This window comes from Macrobrachium nipponense, chromosome 9 (assembly GCF_015104395.2).
Source record: "Macrobrachium nipponense isolate FS-2020 chromosome 9, ASM1510439v2, whole genome shotgun sequence".
NCBI classification, from domain to species: domain Eukaryota; kingdom Metazoa; phylum Arthropoda; class Malacostraca; order Decapoda; family Palaemonidae; genus Macrobrachium; species Macrobrachium nipponense.
Genome location: NC_061110.1, coordinates 28,252,769 through 28,271,573, shown reverse-complemented (window position 1 = coordinate 28,271,573; position 18,805 = coordinate 28,252,769). Strand labels below are relative to the sequence as shown.

The 18,805-nt window shown below is 42.4% G+C and overlaps 1 protein-coding gene across 1 annotated transcript in view; it reads left to right on the top strand.

Annotated features, from left to right (window-relative positions):
* The first annotated feature begins 960 nt into the window (after nt 1-960).
* The window catches only part of LOC135218259 (peroxisomal membrane protein PEX16-like), a 99,857-nt gene continuing 82,012 nt past the window's right edge, over nt 961-18,805 (top strand). The window contains 1 exon segment of the mRNA XM_064254432.1: nt 961-1,246. Within this exon segment, the coding sequence (XP_064110502.1) occupies nt 1,120-1,246 (127 nt within the window). The 5' untranslated portion in view covers nt 961-1,119.

The following is an 18,805-nucleotide window of genomic DNA, read 5'->3' as shown; positions in this document are numbered from 1 at the left end:
AAATAAGTGAATAAGTTAATGATACATCCATTCTCAATAGAAATAGAAGACTTCCAGATGTTTTCAAGGCGGGGTAGTAGCAATAAATCATATGCTTATATAGAAATAACTACAAACTAGAGTATATGTGGTGCATATTTCAGTTGAAAAATAAAACCCAAGATGATTTGTCAGAATGAGAATTTTTTACCTTGTTTCTTTCATTTCGCCTTAATTACAATTTCGTAATCCCTGTCACTTTTCATTCTTCACTACCAGTAACTATCTGGCTTTTGGCTCGAGCTGCTCTTCTATTTGTTCACAGAGATGAATGATCATATATATATATATATGACATTGTAGGTACTGTCTCTTCTAGGTAACGTAAACATCGATTGTTGTTTTGCGATTTTAAGATGCGTTTCACTGAACAATTTCAGAGGTGATGAAAAATTGAATACTCAAATAATAATGCAGACAAGGATTGTGCATATTCTAAAGCATGTAGTGCGCAAGCATATTTCTATAAGAATAAAACATATAGATGGTCAAGTTAAGCTTGCTTCATCTTTTTGCTGTAGCTAACACTAGGAAGGTATCAGTTTAGCTTTGCAGCATCTCAAGAAATTTTTGATAATTGCTTGATATTGTTCTTTAATTTGTGTGGTAACTGCATGGTTTCGTAAATCCGATAATAGTACAAAACCAATTTTAACCATGTTTTCTAGAAATAGTTAACTCTTAGGTTACTCGGGCGTATTCTACTCATTAGTTCCTGTTGAAAATTTACCCTTGTTTATTTTGCTATTACTATTCTATTTTCTGGCATACATTGAGCTTAACTTCTCTATTTCTTCTTGACTATAGTGAAGACGCATCTCTTCAGCCATGCGACTTCCATTATACTATATTTTATTTGAAAACTGAGTTCTTAATGGACGTTCAACAATGTTGGAATGCGTTTGCGCTGTCAAACACACCTGTTTAAGCTCAATTGGTTGCTCAATAGAATGTGACTATTCTTGTCAGCATCTTGTAACTTGTAAACAAAGTTAACAAACTGCACACCCAAATCAGCTCCGTTGCTGATACGAAGATTCGGTAATCTTTTGTATACCCCGGTAACTGAACAAAATAGAGATGGAATTTATGTCGCTGAGGAAACTGGAAGATTTATTTCTTCGCTACAAGACATGGGTTGTTAGCAATCCCCAAGGTGTATCAGAAATGGAAGCAGTTGTGAAGTGGGGTTCGTATATATTAGCAGGTATGTTAACGTTCAGCCTAATTAGGTATGTCCATATCCTACCACCATAGGCTACCTAGCCTAATTAGTCTAAGACAGGTTTTGCATTGCTATTATTAGGTATACTGTCGGTAACTTGATAAGGGGCGGGTTTAGAACAATAGGCTAGCAACAGGTTCCGCAGACGAAAACAAACCTAACCTTTCTTGGAATGCTATGCGTCCCGTAACGGGTTAGGTAGTGCCGTCAGTGCATCACATGTTAGGGTAAAACATTGATATGTGGACATTGATCCGCCAAATGGTCACTTTTTTCACTTGATAGCTAGGGGGAAACACCAGAGACTACCAACCCTTATCACGGTGGACAGGTCTTATTCACTCGATATTTAAATGGTGAAACAAGAATACAATTACAACTCCAAGCATACCATTCAAAAGATTGAAGTTTCGTCAACATAGTGTGATATATGAAAGCCATATACGACTAAAATAAGCATGTGACGCTCTTCGTAAAATATGTTTTCAAGTCAGTTTTGAAATCCAATATGGTGGCTACCGTGGGATGTACAGGTTCTGATCAGTGACGACAATCATCTTTCCCAGCCTTCCCAGCAATCATTTGAACAATGTTAGCGTATGTATGTAACGTTTATTGATCTTACTCAAGATTGCAGTTGTAATCAGCACAATAAAACAACATTTTGTTGCCTATATTACTGAAAGTATGAAACTTTTTATTCCCAGGGTCATGGTTTTTTGAACTGAATTCATTCTTACCTTGTAATCGGTGGTTTTTATCCTTACTGCTATCACAACTGAAATTCCACAGTGCTTATTTGATTGTTATTATACACATTTTGGTCTCAATTCACTCCACATTGCACTTTAAACAAGTTGCTGTTCCTGGTTCCTAAGCGCGCGCACACAAACACAGTTATGAACAGCAGACGACGAAACTGCAAAGTTTTATTCCCTAAATTGTTTACTTTACTCGTTATTTAGTTCAAATTTACTTTGTTATTTGTTTAAAATTTTTAATTTAACTCATGTATATTATCCCTTTTTTGCCAACCAAATTACCCCGAAAAAATTACAGATATTTCTAAAGTAGATACAATCAAATGTTTCTAACGTTTTCGTACATCTGGCTGCCGAAACCATAGAGGAACGACTACGGATAAGTGGATTATATGATATTTTTTTTTTTTTTTTTTTGCTTTTTTTGTTTTTGCTAGCACTTTTCATGATTTCAGTCTATATTAGTATTTGAATTTCTTTAATAACCGTATGCCAGAAATAAATGTAACCTTTAATGTTTGCATGCTAAAAGAATGGCAAAACTCATCGTGACACATTGAGTGGAGGCTTCACATATACGCCCGATTCATTATTAATAAAACTGTTTCCAATGAATTTTGATTGTCATAGTAATGCAATAATGATAAAATTGCTTTAATATTTATGATATATACTTCCAATACATAGCCTAATTTCACCATTTCAACGTTTTGTGTGTAGTCCTTATATACCCAGTTTGGAGGGTCACACATACCGATTGGCAACAGAGAGAGAGAGAGAGGAAAGAAGGCGAAGGAATGAAGAAGGAAAGGGGTGGCAGTGGAGGGGGGGGGGGGGGGGGAGAGGGAAGGTGGAGCTTTTTTACGCGTGTTTGGATCTATTTCTGCATAATGGAGTTTTTTGTCTCTTGGTACAAGGACAAGTTGTCGTTATTCTTTACGATTAGTGATTCACGATACCCTTATAAATTACGCACTGGGTGTAATGCACTATAGCAACAAAATCTCGTTCTGATACGAGTGTTCGTTACAGAAATAGGTATTGCCCAAAAACGTGCTTGTACTGTCGCTGAAACACCCATAGTAGTATGCTGCTTAGTTGTCAATCAAGTTTTTTGTAATAAAGTATTTTTTACAAGCTCGATATTGAATAAATTTGTATTTTTCTCAATCAAAACATATGCCCCTCAATGCTAACTTTCCTCTTTTAATGACTTTCTGGTCATTGCAAATTTGGCCCCATAATTTCTTATGGTGCGAAAACAGAGGCCCAGGGACCGAAAACGATTGCGTCACACTACGGCGATAATCCGGCAGTAAAACATCTTCATATATCCAAAAAGTAAATAATAAAGATATATATGCGCATTACGATTATAACAAATACATGAAGAGCTGATAATCTGCATGAATAACTGGTAAACTGTTCTGCAAGAAAGTTGAGTAAAGCAATTATTTACAATAGGTACGAAAGTCAAGATGTCGTGACGTCATAATACAGGACTTAAAAGAACGTTCTAATTCCAAAAAAGAATTACTTAAATTTGAGTCAGAATCGAGTTATACTTTTTCAGTAAAGAATCATTCAATCAATCATCAATTATGTAAAAATATTGATGTTTTACTATTTATTTAAAAAATTATCGAAGTGCACGCTTCGTCGTCGTCTTCTACCAAAACAGTTGTTTACTCGGTGAGGGGCCGTTTTCCGATTGTTGTGATGAAAAGTGCCCCAGCGTCTGTGGGTACAAGTGGTGTCCGGATTATCACAGGAAATGGTTAGTTTATTGACACAAGCGACTCCGTAAACATCGAGATGGCGTCAATCTTCTAAATATTTCGAGTTGTAAGTAAAAATGTTGAATGCGTTTTGGTGAGATTTGCACTGCGTTGGACACCCTTTTCACTACCCTCTGTTTAATGCTTTAAATTTGGCCTTAATTTCTAACTTTGGAGAAAATACTTACTTCGAAAGGAGAGTAGAGGTCTTTAGCTCCGTTTCTCACCAACAACAAGTCGCGACTGGTGCCCATCTCCGATGTCAGGACGCGTTATAATGTACTTTTTTTTTGGGGATTGTTCACGCTGATCGTACATGGTCCATCTTGTACCCTGCGGTTTTTTTACCCTATATAGCTAGCTATGGTAAACAATCACGGACGATCCACCATCATCACACTGGCCGGGTCTTATTCACTCGATATTTAATTGGTGAAACAAAAATACAATTACAGCTCTAAGCATACCATTCAAAAGATTGAAGTTTCGTCCACATAATGTGATATAGCTATGAAAGCCCCATACGAACTAAAATAAGCATGTGACGCTCTTCGTAAAATATGTTTTCAAGGCAGTTTTGAAATCCCAATGTGGCGGCGATCGTGTGGCTGGACGGGTCTGGTCACAGATGGACACCATCTTTCCCAGCCTTCCCAGCTCTCATTTGAACAATGTAAGCGTTTAAATGTAGGGGGAAACACCAGTGACTACCAACCCTTATCACGGTGGACAGGTCTTATAGCAGTATAGCCTCCTTCCCTGATAATTTCAGCAAGACAACTAGGAAATCTTTCTGCTGCCTCCTCGTCTGTACTTTTGCATCCTCGCCCTGCAACTTAAGGTTGTGCAAATTTGCATGAACGCCCTTGAAACGATTAAACCAGCCCCTCTGCTGCCTGCAAATTTGGGTTTCAGTATTGCACTATCTTCGCCATGCTACTCCAGTAGTGCCTGAATCAATTCCCTAGCCTTCTGAAGCGAAGCAAAGCAAGGCACTGGAACATGTTGTTGGTTTTGGTCTTTGAGCCAGAGCAACAATAACTTCTCCGTCTCCACAAGATTGGGGTTATGTTGTTTACCTTTTCTAGTAGCACCTTGAGTAGCGGCAGCCCTCATAGAAGTAATGTGTGGGTGTCTTTATATGAAGTGTATGTGCATTTACTTGACATCGACCTTTTGCTTTAAAATGCCTCAAAAGAGTCATACTTGTATTATCTTGTTCTTACTGTAATTTGTTGTAGTTTTCCACAGTGTAATATGTATTAATTCAAAATGTTCAATGCCTTTCAATGATTTTCTTATTTTTCTTTCCAAACAGGTCGTTTGAAAAACTTCCTCACTTTTATGTGAGTTGTATATTCGGATCACGGCTCTTTGAAATGTTCAATGATTTCTTAGTAAAAGGAATACTGCCAGAGCTATCTTCTAAACAGGGAGAAAAATTAAAGGTAATTATTTTTATTCTTTGACTTGTATTGTTCATCATTTCCAAGACATAACAGGTATTATTATTATTATATTATTATTATGTTGCATACGCCTGAGTGCCAAGTGGTACTAACTGTGCAGTCAGTCTACAAGTGCCCTGGATGTTGTGGATCTCTGGCTTCAGAGAAGAGAAGTTAAAGTAAATAGTTTTGTATTCCACCTTTGCAGCTGTCTAAGACCGGGTTTTCATACATTCAACTTCCCTGTCGATATATCTTAGCTATAGACTCCGTCGTCCCCGATAGAAATTCGAATTTCGCGGCACACGCTACCAGGTAGGTAGGTCAGGTGATCTAACCGGCCTGCCGCTGGGTGGCAGGACAGGAATAGGGAAATCTATTACCTTCTAAGGACAGATTTTTCTCTATCGTTTGGACTGTAAACATACGTTTACGGTTCCTCCTGATTTGATTTTCGTGTTTCATCGCCATCGATCTTCTGGGCTGTCTTTTGCAGGGAAGACTACTGGGTCTTTGGTTCGGCATACGCTTTTATTAACTTTTTAATAATTAATTTCGCTTCGAAATTTCGAAGAAAATACTAAGTGAAACTACCGAAATCATCGGTAGACACTCACATAGTTTGCCATAAAGAGAATTATTAATATTTATTCATTATATGTAATAAGGTTACAACTTTATTAAGGAAATATTAAACTCTAATTTCCTACTTTTATTTAGGAAGTCAGAAAAGCATATAACTAGATAACGTACTTTATAAAGCTTTAATAGCGTTTGTGCTAACGAGCAGTTAGAGTATTAGCAGTACTAGTAGTTGTTGCATCCTCATCACCTTTTTACTCCTCAGAAACTACAAATTTATATATGCAAATTGAAGATAAATGGATAGCTCAAATGCAAGCTTTTAAAAGGTAAGAAGTGAATATAGTGTTCCCCCATTGCAATGGAGGGTGCGTCTGATCGGCTCTGTCTCGCTCCCAGGTCTAGACCTCTTCCAAGCTCACAAGCCCAGAGGAGAAGGAATGTCGACAACCGCAGGGGGGTTTCAGAGAATCCCCACCGATCAGGCGTCCCCTCGGCAGGTTCTGTAGAACGTCCCAGACTGCCAAGTTCGCCATTGGAAAGGCGTCCTAATGTAATGTTATTCCCCTTGTTAGACGGATAAGGAGAAGAAAGTTTCAACGGCGTAGATTCAATGAAGATGCAAGATAATCTCGTCGTAGATATCGGAACCTCAGAGAGAGATCTTTCGAGAACAGTTGCGGTAGAGGCATTGCCCTATCCTGTTTTCGTCCCCCGTACAAATAGACGGAGGCTCTATCCCATGGGGTTTGAAAGAGTTATTTCAACAAATTCCTCATCGGTACATTTATATGAAAATATATCTATTCTGAGAAGAACGAATTAGATATTAAAGAATATATGTTGATCGCTCGTTTAATGATTAAACATACATATATAATTTTTAAGCTTCTAGCTCCTCGGACATGAAGCGCCTGAAACGCCTGAAGCGCCTGAGGCGCCTGGACGCCTGAAGCGCCTGAAACCGCCTGAAGCGCCTGGGGCGCCTGGGGGCGCCTGGGGCGCCTGGGGCGCCTGAAGCTCCTGAGGCGCCTGAAACGCCTGAAGCGCCTGGAGCGCCTGGGGCGCCTGGAGCGCCTGGGGCGCCTGGAGCGCCTCGGGCGCCTGAAATGAGGCGTAAAGCTCTTCAAGTAAAAGGAATGAGGCGCAACGCGCCTGAAAAGCCTGAAGTGGCTAAAGGGAAATATTTAACTCCTAGAGAGCCTAGAGCGCCTGATATAAAACATAGGGCGCCTAGAGAGCCTAGAACGCCTCAAAGGAAAAACAAAGCGCCTAAAGAGCCTGAGGCGCCTGAAACGAGGCGCAAAGCGCCTGAAGCGTCCGAATGGAGACGCAAGGCGCCTGCAAAGCCCGAAGGACGCAAAGCGTCTAGAGCGCCTGAAAGCAGGCGCAAGGATTTGTACAACCCAAAATACAATTTGGATGAGTTATCGGGATTTGAAGCGGACTTGGAGGCTCCTCTTTGGAATTTTCTCAAGATCAATTTTCCCCTGACAGGGCCTCTAGGTGTCGCACAGGTGATCGTAGCCCCTGTCGGGAAGGAATTGATCATGAAAAAAGAGAACGACATATAAGGACTTCTCCTGGTAGGGACGAAAGTTGTCGCACAAGCGGCCACCGTCCTTGTCAGGAGGGCCTTAGGGTAAAAGAACATCGGCCTTCTCCTGGCAGGGACTCAAGATGTCGCACAAGCGACCGTAGCCCTTGTCAGGTTAGAATCGGTACTGCTAAAAGCCCTTCACCTTACGGAAGGAGGCGCTCTCCTCCGGTTGCTCATTCTTCTCCCAACTTGATGGACAGGAAATGGAAGATAGATCGGAATTGGAAGCCAATAAGGGAGCAGGTCTCTCAGTTTATAAGACCTTAGCGACCTTTTTTTATTGAAAATTAGTTCATTACTAATAAGACGATATTAAAATCTTCCTCCTTCTAAAGTAATGCAACCAACCATTTACAGAAAGAGTGGCAATCGTTTGCAAATTGAACAAGGTTTGTACGAGCTCTCATTCATTGATTAGAGGCTCTTCCAGATAATAGAGGCGTAGAATACGGCCTTATCTCCAAGAGAATAAAAATTTGAGGGATTCTCTTCGATCCGAGAGTTTTCATTGCGATCTCTTTCGACTAATGCTAATTCGTGTTTATTGACGAAAAGAACGGAGAGGGCAAAATTTCCATTCTCTCTCCGCATCGGAGAGGAAAGAATGTAGAAGGAAGACTTGCTGCATACGACTGCTGAATGACAAGTCATATACGCATACCATAGTTGCCTTTGTGGTTCGCTACGAAATTATCTATATCCTTACAGGATTTTCCTGGTAAGGACTTCGCTTAAAAGTTTGTTACGACAATGCCTACTCAGCTTCGGTATTTTAACAAAGGTTGTTTGGCTTAAATTGGCATTATTGAGAGCTTCCTTAGGCTCGGGAATAATTTTATTATATTCCTTCATTAAATGAAGTAACTGGCAACTCACGATTAATGCAGCCAGGCAGCGAGCGAGACGGCAGGGCTGTCATTGTAAGCGTAAGGCCAATACAGTACCATCCAGGTCTCGGTCATTACCAGTTGGTTGCATCTCTCTCTCCAACGGGATCGAATGGTTAACCGTATATTCCCCCTACAATCATGGACTTAGTCGCGAATGGAGGGGATAGTTAAGCTAACATAAATAAAATATTGTCTGCCTTTTGCTAAGAAGTTTTCAATAAAAAAGATATTATAACCTTTCAATGCTGTTTACCGTAGGGAACATTATTAAAGGATTCTAACACAGCAGAACATTATATTATATAATGCTCTCATGCTTACGAAAGCATGGCTTATTAGAATACATGCTTAGTGAGAAGATGGATGTAGCTAGAGAATTCACTTTAAGACTACGGTAATGGTCAAGTCTTTCGAGAAACGCACACAACCTTTTTAGAATCAGATATTGCTCAAGAGAAAGATGGATGAGTGGAATGGGAAACATTCTCTTCGTGGCAGAAATGGTTTCCCTGAATACAAGATACTACGATATAAGAGTTTTTTTCCTACTAAAACGGAATTAACATGTGTAAGGATGTCGTGTACCATAAAGGACAGATGTTCTGGTACATAACATAAAGAGTATTAGAAGAAAGCGCCGGTCTGAAGCGCCAACCTGGCACAATGAGCCAAGAGCACCAGCCAAGATATTTTCTCGTTTTAGCGAGTTATTAACATAAGAGTCCAGTAGCCTCTCAGACAGCACGCTCGGTAACGGCAAGATTCGTTCCTGATTTCGTTACCCATTTAATCACTTAGGCCAAATTCCACAACTCTCTCATATCGCAAAGAGCATTGAGAATCTCTTTTTTCGCTCCTGTTCGCGTTAACAAAGAGAACCTATTTGGAAAAAGAGGTTCGATGCAAGATTTTGCATGTCCGTGAGAACCTTCTCGATCGACGATAATAACTGTTAATGTATGTCTAACATTTATTGGAAAGAGTTGTGAGAAACTGCGGAAAGTCTTCTTCATAGATCTCTTAGCAAGGTAGAAGACGAACAGGCTTCCTATAGAATGCTTCCTTTTCCTCGAACCAAGAGAGGTAGCAATATACGCCATCTTTATTTTATAGAAAGGGGAATATACTATAGTCTTTTTTTCCCCTAAATATAAATATAAATATAAATTCTTTACAGAATTTAAGATAAAGGGCGTCAAAGAAAGAGAGGATAATACTTTATGCCTCATTTTGGCTTCAGAGAGGTTGGATTCACAGAGGTCACGTTCTTCTCACAGCATGTTTTTGGAAGTCTTTTCCAAGAGTCTGGATATTCTATCAGCATCTATTATTAAATGGACCTTAACAACCTCTCCACTCTGAGTCTGTCTGCATGCAGACTGACCAGAAGTGGACATAAATGAGAGGATTTTTCAAGGTAGATGACAATAGTCATGGCCTAGACATAGAATTGCTGCAGATCGTGCTAGAGGGAATGAGGAAACTGTCCCTCTTCCGATACTCTGTGAACCACATAGCGGTTTTTTCTTCCCTTTCAGAGGGAAGAATCACCTTTGTATATATCTGCTATCAAAGAACGCAGTAAAAGGCTATACTCTGTCTCTACAAAGGGAATTGGAGATAGCAGAGGATTAAGATCTTCAGGATCTTATTCGATATATACCTTAATATGACAAGATAGGATATCATGTACTTCTAATGGGATCTTTTTTTGTGGCCACAGATTCAATGTTCCGACAAGATGGAACTGCTCCTCATCAAACTTCTTTGAGAAATTTTTATGAGGGAATTCTTTGTTTCTCTGGGTCCTAAACGACCAAGAAGACAAGTGAATTTTTTGAGCATTGGAATCTCGCATCAGATTCTATGGAGACTAGACAATGGGTTCTTGCCAGCATAGTATGTCTAGCAAAAGAACTGAAACCCCCCCTATTCCTGATTCAATGTTTTCAGATAGAGGTTTCGTTGTCCAGGCAGAGTACTTACGTTTTCATCTACAGTAGAATGGTTCAAACGTTTGCCTACAGAGTCTTTGTATGCGATGACGGCTCGAAAATGCTTCCCAGAAGGTGTTCAGAGGGATACAATAAAGAGCTTAGAAAAATCAGGAGTACTCCCAATTTCAGCTCGGAGTCTCCTTCGACTTCCAGGCTTCTTCCCTTCCTTCGGGCAAGGATAGGGAAGATTCTGCAACGAGACACCCCTTCAACATGTAAGAAGAGATCTCGTGAGCACGGAAGTATTCAAGAAGGACCCTCCTCGAGGAAGACTTATCTCTCGTACGGTTAGATATGCTATCGTCTACTGGAGTAGCTGATTACAATCACCTCCCCTTACCGGGAGACCAAAAGCTCAAAGTGAAAGAATTTCTTCCACCCTTCTCCAGTCTCCTGATAAACGATTGTGGATGTTAAGGACTTTCGGACAATGTAGCGCCAATCAGGCGCCAAAATACCAGAACAGGCGTAAAGACGCCAGAGGAAGACAGTCCAAATAAACACTGTCATTGTCTGATGAGGAGAAGGAGCCTGCCTCCAGCCTGGCGCAGATGCGCTAGAGGCAAATAAATCGGAAAAGTGTCCGATGTGGGCATCGCCAGTTTCCTCGAGACTCTTTAACAAGCTCGAAGCTCCAGCAAGTGGGGAGAAGTCAGCCAGGCGCCAGGCGGCCAGCCGCCAAGGCTCCAGGCAGGCGCAAGGCGCTAGCCAGGCGCCAGGCAAGCAACATGCGCCAGCCAAGCGCGAGGCGTCAGACAGGCGCGAGGCGCCAGCCAGGCGCGGAGCCAGCCAGGCACAAGCCAGGCTCTAGGCTTCATCCAGAAGAGATCAATTTCAAAGTGTGATCTCTAAAGCACTTCTTAAGTAACTTGATGATTCCTTCAAACAGCTGAGAATTAAAAGCGCGTGAAGTGCGAGCTTTTAACAATTCTTGTTCTTTCCATAACAATATGTCGTGAGAGACATATTAGCTGTAATTTACGGGAGATGCAACTCTGTGTTGTCTTCTCTTTGCACGAAGGAGGTCAACTTGACCTATGAGAGATCCTTCTCTCTTGGTTACGTGTCTACGGATACGTTGCTGGGATAGGGAGCCGACACTGATCCTTAACTAGTGAGTTAAAAAATTTTATTTTAACATAAGTATACTATTTTCTTTGGGTTATTTGAAATGAGTTTGGGGATAGCTCTTTTCAAATTAAGCACAAACCCTCGTGTTAGGATCAGGTGATCGGGATCGGTGTTGTGCTCCTTAATTATGCCAGTAGGCATAGGTGTTTTGTCATGTAAGTGGATAGGACCCCTTTGACAAATAACCATTAGATTCTGTCAAGTAAGTGGATAAGACCCCATTGACAGATCTACAAGAACTCTTAGCCATAGGTCACATCCTCGCTGAGGCTCTTGAGACGAAGCAGACTCCTAGCAATAGCTAGGAGGTCAACCCTTCGTCTAAACACATAGGAACCAAGGTTTTTATTTATTTATTACCTACAACGTATGTTGTTTACCTGTCTAATCAGTAACTAGCTGTCTCTTACCCACCGCCAAAGGTGCCAATCAGCTAAGTATATATCTGACAGGGAAGTTGAATGTATGAAAATGATATTGTTATTGTACAATAAAGTTTCATACATACTTACCTGGCAGATATATACGATTGAATGGCCCACCCAGCCTCCCCTCAGGAGACAGGTGGAAGAGAAAAATCTGTCCTTAGAAGGTAATAGTTCCTATTCCTGCCACCCAGCGGCAGGCCGGTAGATCACCTGACCTACCTACCTGTAAGCGGTGTACCCGCGAAATTCGAATTTCTATCGGGGACGACGGAGTCTATAGCTAAGTATATATCTGCCAGGTAAGTATGTATGAAACTTTATTGTACAATAACAATATCATATTCATGCACAGGTTTACCTGTCAGTCTGCCTGTCAGTTCATCAAAACTGATGTTAAAATGGACATGTGGTTGACAGTTTGTGGGCGGAGTCAGTCCACTCACCAGAACTGATGAACTGATGGAATTACCTAAAGTTCTTTCTACCAAATGACAGGTGGTCGCACATGTGGATGGTAACCAACGATTTTATGACAGTTTGCCACTGGACTTTGCTTGGAAAGGATCTCAGCCGCTCCGACCAGAATATGAATAGACTATGTATAGGCCTAATTCATTTCATGAAGAAAAATGAAAATTTATATTTCCATGCAATAGACAATTTGGTATAGGCCTAGACCAATGTTCTGCCTTTTTATGTAAGGTGTTACTTAATTGTGAAAGTAAGCTTCACGGTCTATTTCATAAATAACTGAGCCAAACCACAGGTCTAATTTTACTTTATTCATCAACATTGTATGAGGATAGACATCTCTCTTTAATATGCAATATTTAGACCATACTCTGTTATGCCTTTTTGCTGCTTTCCTATTTTGAAGTGAATTGCCACAGCAGCTAGTCTGAGTAACTCCAACTCCCTATCACCCCAGTGGAGTTTCCATCGCTGCCATATAATTGTTGCCACAATGAAGGCTAGGCAAGAAATGAAGGCAATGACCTCAAGTTGACTGTGCGACTGACAGTCCTACTCTTTACGTGTGGACGGTCATCCGTCGAACGGTCGTGGGTTGACAGACAGGTAAACCTGAGCGTGAATACCCGGCCTAAGAGGCATTATCCGTCTTATTCTACTGGAGAAGCTCCTTCCTTGGGAGTGGCTGCCTCCTCCCAGGGTGATTTCTTGGGACTGATAGATCCGACACATGGGTCTATGTTTAGAGTTGTTGAAGTTTTTATCTTTTGCTGAACTTTTGCTCAGTACAAACACCTCTTCTCTGTGCCAACTTAAGGAGTTTTTGGTCCCAGCTGGAATTTAGCATGGGAAGAATCATTAGAGTTTTTGACTTGCATGGTCAAGGATATGACAGACGCTGCAGGTGCATGTTTCTCCATGCCCTTCTCTGTCTTGGTTTTGAAGAAGAAAGAACAATTATGCTCCCATCATTCATCAAAGATTGCTCTTGCACAGGAGATGTAGCTGTTTTGGTTTCTCCTGGCTCTTATTTTTTTCTTTCTTTAAGGCAAGGAGGGCAGATATTTTGGTACAGAATAACAGAATTTCTTAGACAAGCTCTCAAGTTAGGAGTGAAAAGGCCTGCCTCTTTTCTTCTTTGGGGCCCTCTGGTTTAAAGTTGTACCTCTTTCTCACAGGACTTTTTTTTTTTCAACTGCTAAAACCTTTTGAGGGTCCTTGCAACCCTCAGGTTTTGGGAGAAAGCTAACTGCAGGCCTTCTGGCATGTTTGGAGGGGCTTAGAACAGAACCTTTGGTAGTTGAGGTACTGAAAGAGGATTGTAATTCCTTTGTTTCTTTCCTCTGGCTTTTCCTTCTTATCATCACCAGCAGGGAGCAGTATCTTGTTCTTCAAAATGAGGTTGCATCTTGGTTAGAGAAGAATGCAAAAGAGCATCTGTTGGTAAATTCTTTTTGATTTTACCATGGAGTTTTATTGTAGTTTCATTGGTATCTAGAGATAGGCTCACACTATTGGATATATCAAGACTCAAAACTTTATTTTTCTCTCCCCCTTCCAGTGAATGAATAGATGATTTGGTGGACGTACAGGATGCATTTGCCACATACCATAGAGCTTCAGTAGTGCAGGTTCCTTTGATTTGTATTTTTAGGGAAGGTATACCAGCACATGGTACTTTTTTTCAGCCCATGCACAGCCCCCCTCAAGTACTCACAAGGATTTTGTTGCCCCTATGGGGATGGTGTTGTCTTTTAGGAGCAAGAATTCTTCTCTATTTAGATGACTGGTTCATGTTGACCAACTTTTTCAATGGGCTTCTGAGGGCCAAATAGCTGTTGCTTCGTCTGGCTGAGTTACTTGGCATTGTGATTATCAGTAGTCCTCCTGACTCCTCATAGTATTCTCTATTGATAGAGAGGATAGACTTCCAATATTCAGGCTTTTCCATTGGAGAGACAAATAGACACTTCTTTTTTTTTGTATATGTAACTTACCAAGTAATTACATAGCTTTAGTTTCTAACTAGTACTGCAGCTAAAATTTGAAATCCCTGTGGGATAGAGGAACTAGGCAAAGGCCTGTCAATTTATTTCTGCCAGTTGATGACTGTGGTTGTCAATCTTTAGCTTGATGGTTTGGAATTCACTTTTGTTCACATGCAGAACAAACCTTCGGTCTTAACAATAGGATTACTTTCCAAGTGCCAGCGGGTAACTGGTTAAAACAATCAAAGGTTGTAAAGCAAGGAATCTGTGAGATCTGGCAACACCTGCGCGTACGAGGTGATAGCTGGTTAGAGATCGTGCATTGGATCTTGTGATGCTTCAGTCTTTTCCTTAACCGCCTTGGGGAGTAGACGCTTATGCTTTGCTCTTCTTCCAATCCGGTTGTTTGTGCTTGTGTTCTGTTTTCATTGTTTTGTGTGATTGTTTCAGTTTATTATGGCTTCTTACAAGTCTTCACAGCCTCATCAACACATGTCCCCAGGCATTCAGGGTTTTCCGTGCTCAAGGTTTTTGGTATCGTTGGCTATGGATCCACATATGACTTGCAGTAGGTGCAGAGCAAAGTTTTTGTACAGTTACCAATCCCTGCCCAGAATGTCGTGCCTGGCCTAAGTCACAGTGGAGGGTGTTTTATAGGAGGAGGGAATGTCGCAGAGTTTCAACTCTTCCTTCTTGGGACGGGTTTTCTTCACCTTATTTGGACAATTCAGCTGCTCCTCTCCCTCGATCGCTCTTCCTGTGGCTAGTTCTAGTGTTCCCATGTCACCTTATTTTTCTTCCATTGATTCGTCAATGGAAGTATTGGCAGTGCCTCAGGATGATGTTATGTTTAATGTAGCCCCCTCTCCCTTGTGTTCCAATTATCTTCCTGAGAGGGAGGAGACTGCTTCATCTAATTCCTTTGTTGCAGATTTGGAGTCATCTAAAAATGGCGGATGTCTGGGCGTTGCTTGGGCTACGATGTTCACTCCTCCTTGGATGGACTGTTGTCACATTTCTTGGAGGCTTGTTCTCACCTCCCCCCCAATCACCATCAATCTCCCGCCTCCCCTTGGACTCCTCTACATTGGCTCTCGTGTGCAGCCATCTTGTGGAGCCTTGCCTACAGTCCCTGGGTCACGCCTTACCACTTCGCCAGTGAGGCAATCGACTAGCACTGGTCATAGAGATGTTGTGACATCACTCCCAGCGCCCTCTCAGCCTGTGATGTTGGTTGAAGCGGCCACTCATCCTCCCATCTCTATGATATCATCGTCCTCTCTTGCTAAGTCATCTGAGGCGTTTTAAGCGGTCTTCAAGAGGCTGGACTCTATTTTGGAAGAGAGAATTTCTGCTTTCGCTGCAATGAAGATCGTAAACATACATTAGGTCGCTTCCATCTCCTGCTTCTAAGAGATCTCATAAGGAAGGAGATTTATCTCCTTCTCCATCACTGCCTCTTCATCGTATCAGATGTTGGAGGATCAAGGACTTTGTGGTTTCATCTTCTGCGAGCAGGAGGAGTTCATCACCTTCTGCCTTTCAAAACCATGTCTCCCCCACGCACATCTATGTTCGTGCAAGTGAGAGGCGTGCTTCACCAACTGCCCCGCAAGGTTGTGCTTCCCCATTGCAGGTTCGTGTTCATGGGGTTGACAGTGGAGCTTGCAGAAGGGAGTCATATTCGTCTTCATTACATGGTTGTGTTTCCCCAGTGTGTGCTGGTAATGCATCATCATTTTCTCTTCACGGCTGTCTCTCTCCTCGTGGATGTGTTCATGACAATATGAGTGTCGAGTCTTCACCTTCCGTACACGGACATGTTTCAGGCTTGCATGTACGTGCTGATGATTTTGGAGGTACTCCTTCTTCATCTGTTCTAGTTCCAGTTCATCGACATAAGGACAATAAGGCGCCAATTAAAAGGTCGAAAGTTGTGGCGACCTGAGTGGTACAAGCTGTGTAAGGATTCATCACTCAAGAAGACTGTGGTTGACGGTTGGGAACGTGAGGCTTCCCTGGCCCACGAACAGATTCCTTGTTCTTCTGCTAGAAGTCTTAATCTTAAGAGTCAGTGACCTTTGAGTAGCTCTCTTTGGCGACGTTCTTTGTCCCAGGACTGTGCTCAGTTAATGTCTCATGGACGTGTACTCATCTCGTCACACGTCCACCCAAGTACTCTGTTCCCCTCGCATGAACGCATACGTGTTTCGCCTGACGTACATGTACGTGATCGTTTCAGCGACAGTGTACGTGATTCTTAACAGGAGCCTGTACGCGGTTTAAGTCGGGACCATGTACAAGTGTCGTTGCTTGATAACTCTTGGAACCTTTAGTAGCTGGGTCTTCGAGTGTTAAAAGACTTCTCTTCCACCAATAATGTCCAGAATACTAGCCTTCCTTCAGGAAGCTTCATCATTGTTGTTGCAAAAGGAGGACGATATTGCCAAGCCTTCTTCTTCACATCGTCGGTCACTGTTGCCAGAGCAGGAGGGAGACACTCAAGAGTTTTCGTCTTCCTTCACAGCGGTTGTTGATCTCATTTGTGAGTTCAACAATCTTGAGTGTAGGACGCAAGCTCAGTCTTCTATCAACCCTTTATGCATAGAAGCCATGCTGGGTGCCAGTCAGGATCCTAGGACTTCTTTTGAATTTCCCCTGTTGAGCCACGCTCAGTCTGTATTGCAACGTGTGAATGCTTCGGTGTCAGACCGAGATGGTTCTCTATGTACCAAAGGTTCGTCCAAGTTTCTTTCTCCCCCTCTCATGTAGCATAGGAAGTACTATTCGACTAATGTAGTCCATTTGGTGCCTCGTCACCTTAACCCAGACGTGATCCAACTTAAACCTGGTTTAATCCTAGAGCAAGTTAAGTCGAAAGGTCCTTCCTTGTTGTCACAAGAGGTCTTAGCTAAGGAGACTATGGCAGCTTCCATCTTCCAGACGGTCTCATGGCTTGACTTGTGGTCCACCACGATAGCCAAAGTTGCTTCAGATAGGTCTGTAGGAGGTTTAGTGACTTCGTCGTCACTCGCTAGACTGTTGCAGTCCAAGGGCGAGGTGTTTTCCTACCTGGCCCATCTTAGTGCGAACTTGTGGGCCCAACCTCCTTCTAGCCAGGAGAGATGCAGCTTTGTCCAATGTGGCGAGCTCAGTGGACTCTGAGTCTTTATCGGCACTCAGGAATAGGGATCTCCTTGATTCACAGTTCCTGTTCCCAAGGACTGAGTTAGAGAATACGATTGACCAACGACGGGCAGATACTAAGGACAGGTTGTTCCACAGGCAGTTTCCAAGTCGGAGGCACGCTCATATTGCCCGCCTCCTCCTCCTGCTCCTCAGCGACAGGTAAGAAGATCTTTGCCTGTTAAATCCCGAAAGGGTTCTGCTTCAGCAAGGGTCTCTCAGTCCCCCTCTCAAGCTAAGTCTAGCTAGCAGCGGCGTCCTTTTTAATCCAGCCCCTACAAGCCTGGGAGGGGCTCTAGAGGAAGGGGCAGAGGTGGTTGTAAATAGAGTGGGCACCTCTTCCTCTCCTTTGCCATGAGTAGGGGGATGCCTGGCAGGCCAGTGGGCCAAGTGGCAAGGTGTTGGAGCGGAGAAATGGGTGGTAGATGTTCTGTGGGTGGGATATCTACTACCATTCAACTTCTCTCTCCCCCCTCTCAGACAGACACTTTCTCAGTCAGACATATGCTCGTAATTCCCTGAAGTTCTTAGTTCAGGAGGAGGTGTTGAAAATGCTGGACAAGGGTGTGATAGAGGAAATAATACGTACTTCTCCGAGATTTTACAGTCGCATTTTTCTGATACCAAAAGCGACAGGCAACTGGAGGCCAGTAATCGACCTTTCCACTGTAAATCATTTGTCAGGAAGACAAGGTTCAAGATGGAGATGCCGTGGACAGTGTTACCAGCAGTAAGGGACAACGACTTCTTGCTGTCAATAGACCTAAAGGATGCTAACTTCCAGATTCTTATTCACCCTTCGTCCAGGAAGTTTCTTCGCTTCACTCTGGGAGAGCAGATATTCCAGTTTAAGGTCCTGTGTTTTGGGTTGACCATGTCCTCCTCAGGTGTTCACAAGGGTCCTTCATTCCAACCTTAATCTTGACTTGGACTCATGCTCAGGGGATTCGCCTGTGAGATACTTCGACGACGCTGACTGGTCCTTAGCAAGTTCCAGGGAGAAACTGGTACAGGAGAAAGATCATCTTCTTCGGTTTTGTCAGAAGCTAGGCATTGTAGTAAACCTAGAGAAGTCGAATCTCGTTCCCAGCCAGAAAGCTCTTTTTCTAGGTATGGTTATAGATCCAGCAGCGTCGAGTTTTTCCATCGGACCAGAGATTGGAGAAGTTGTGGTTAGTGGCACGCAAATTCCTATCATAACCAGATCAGCTGGCTCACCAGTGGCAGGTCCTTCTGGGGACTTTGTCTTTTCTGGAGAAGCTGGTCCCTCATGGTCGTCTT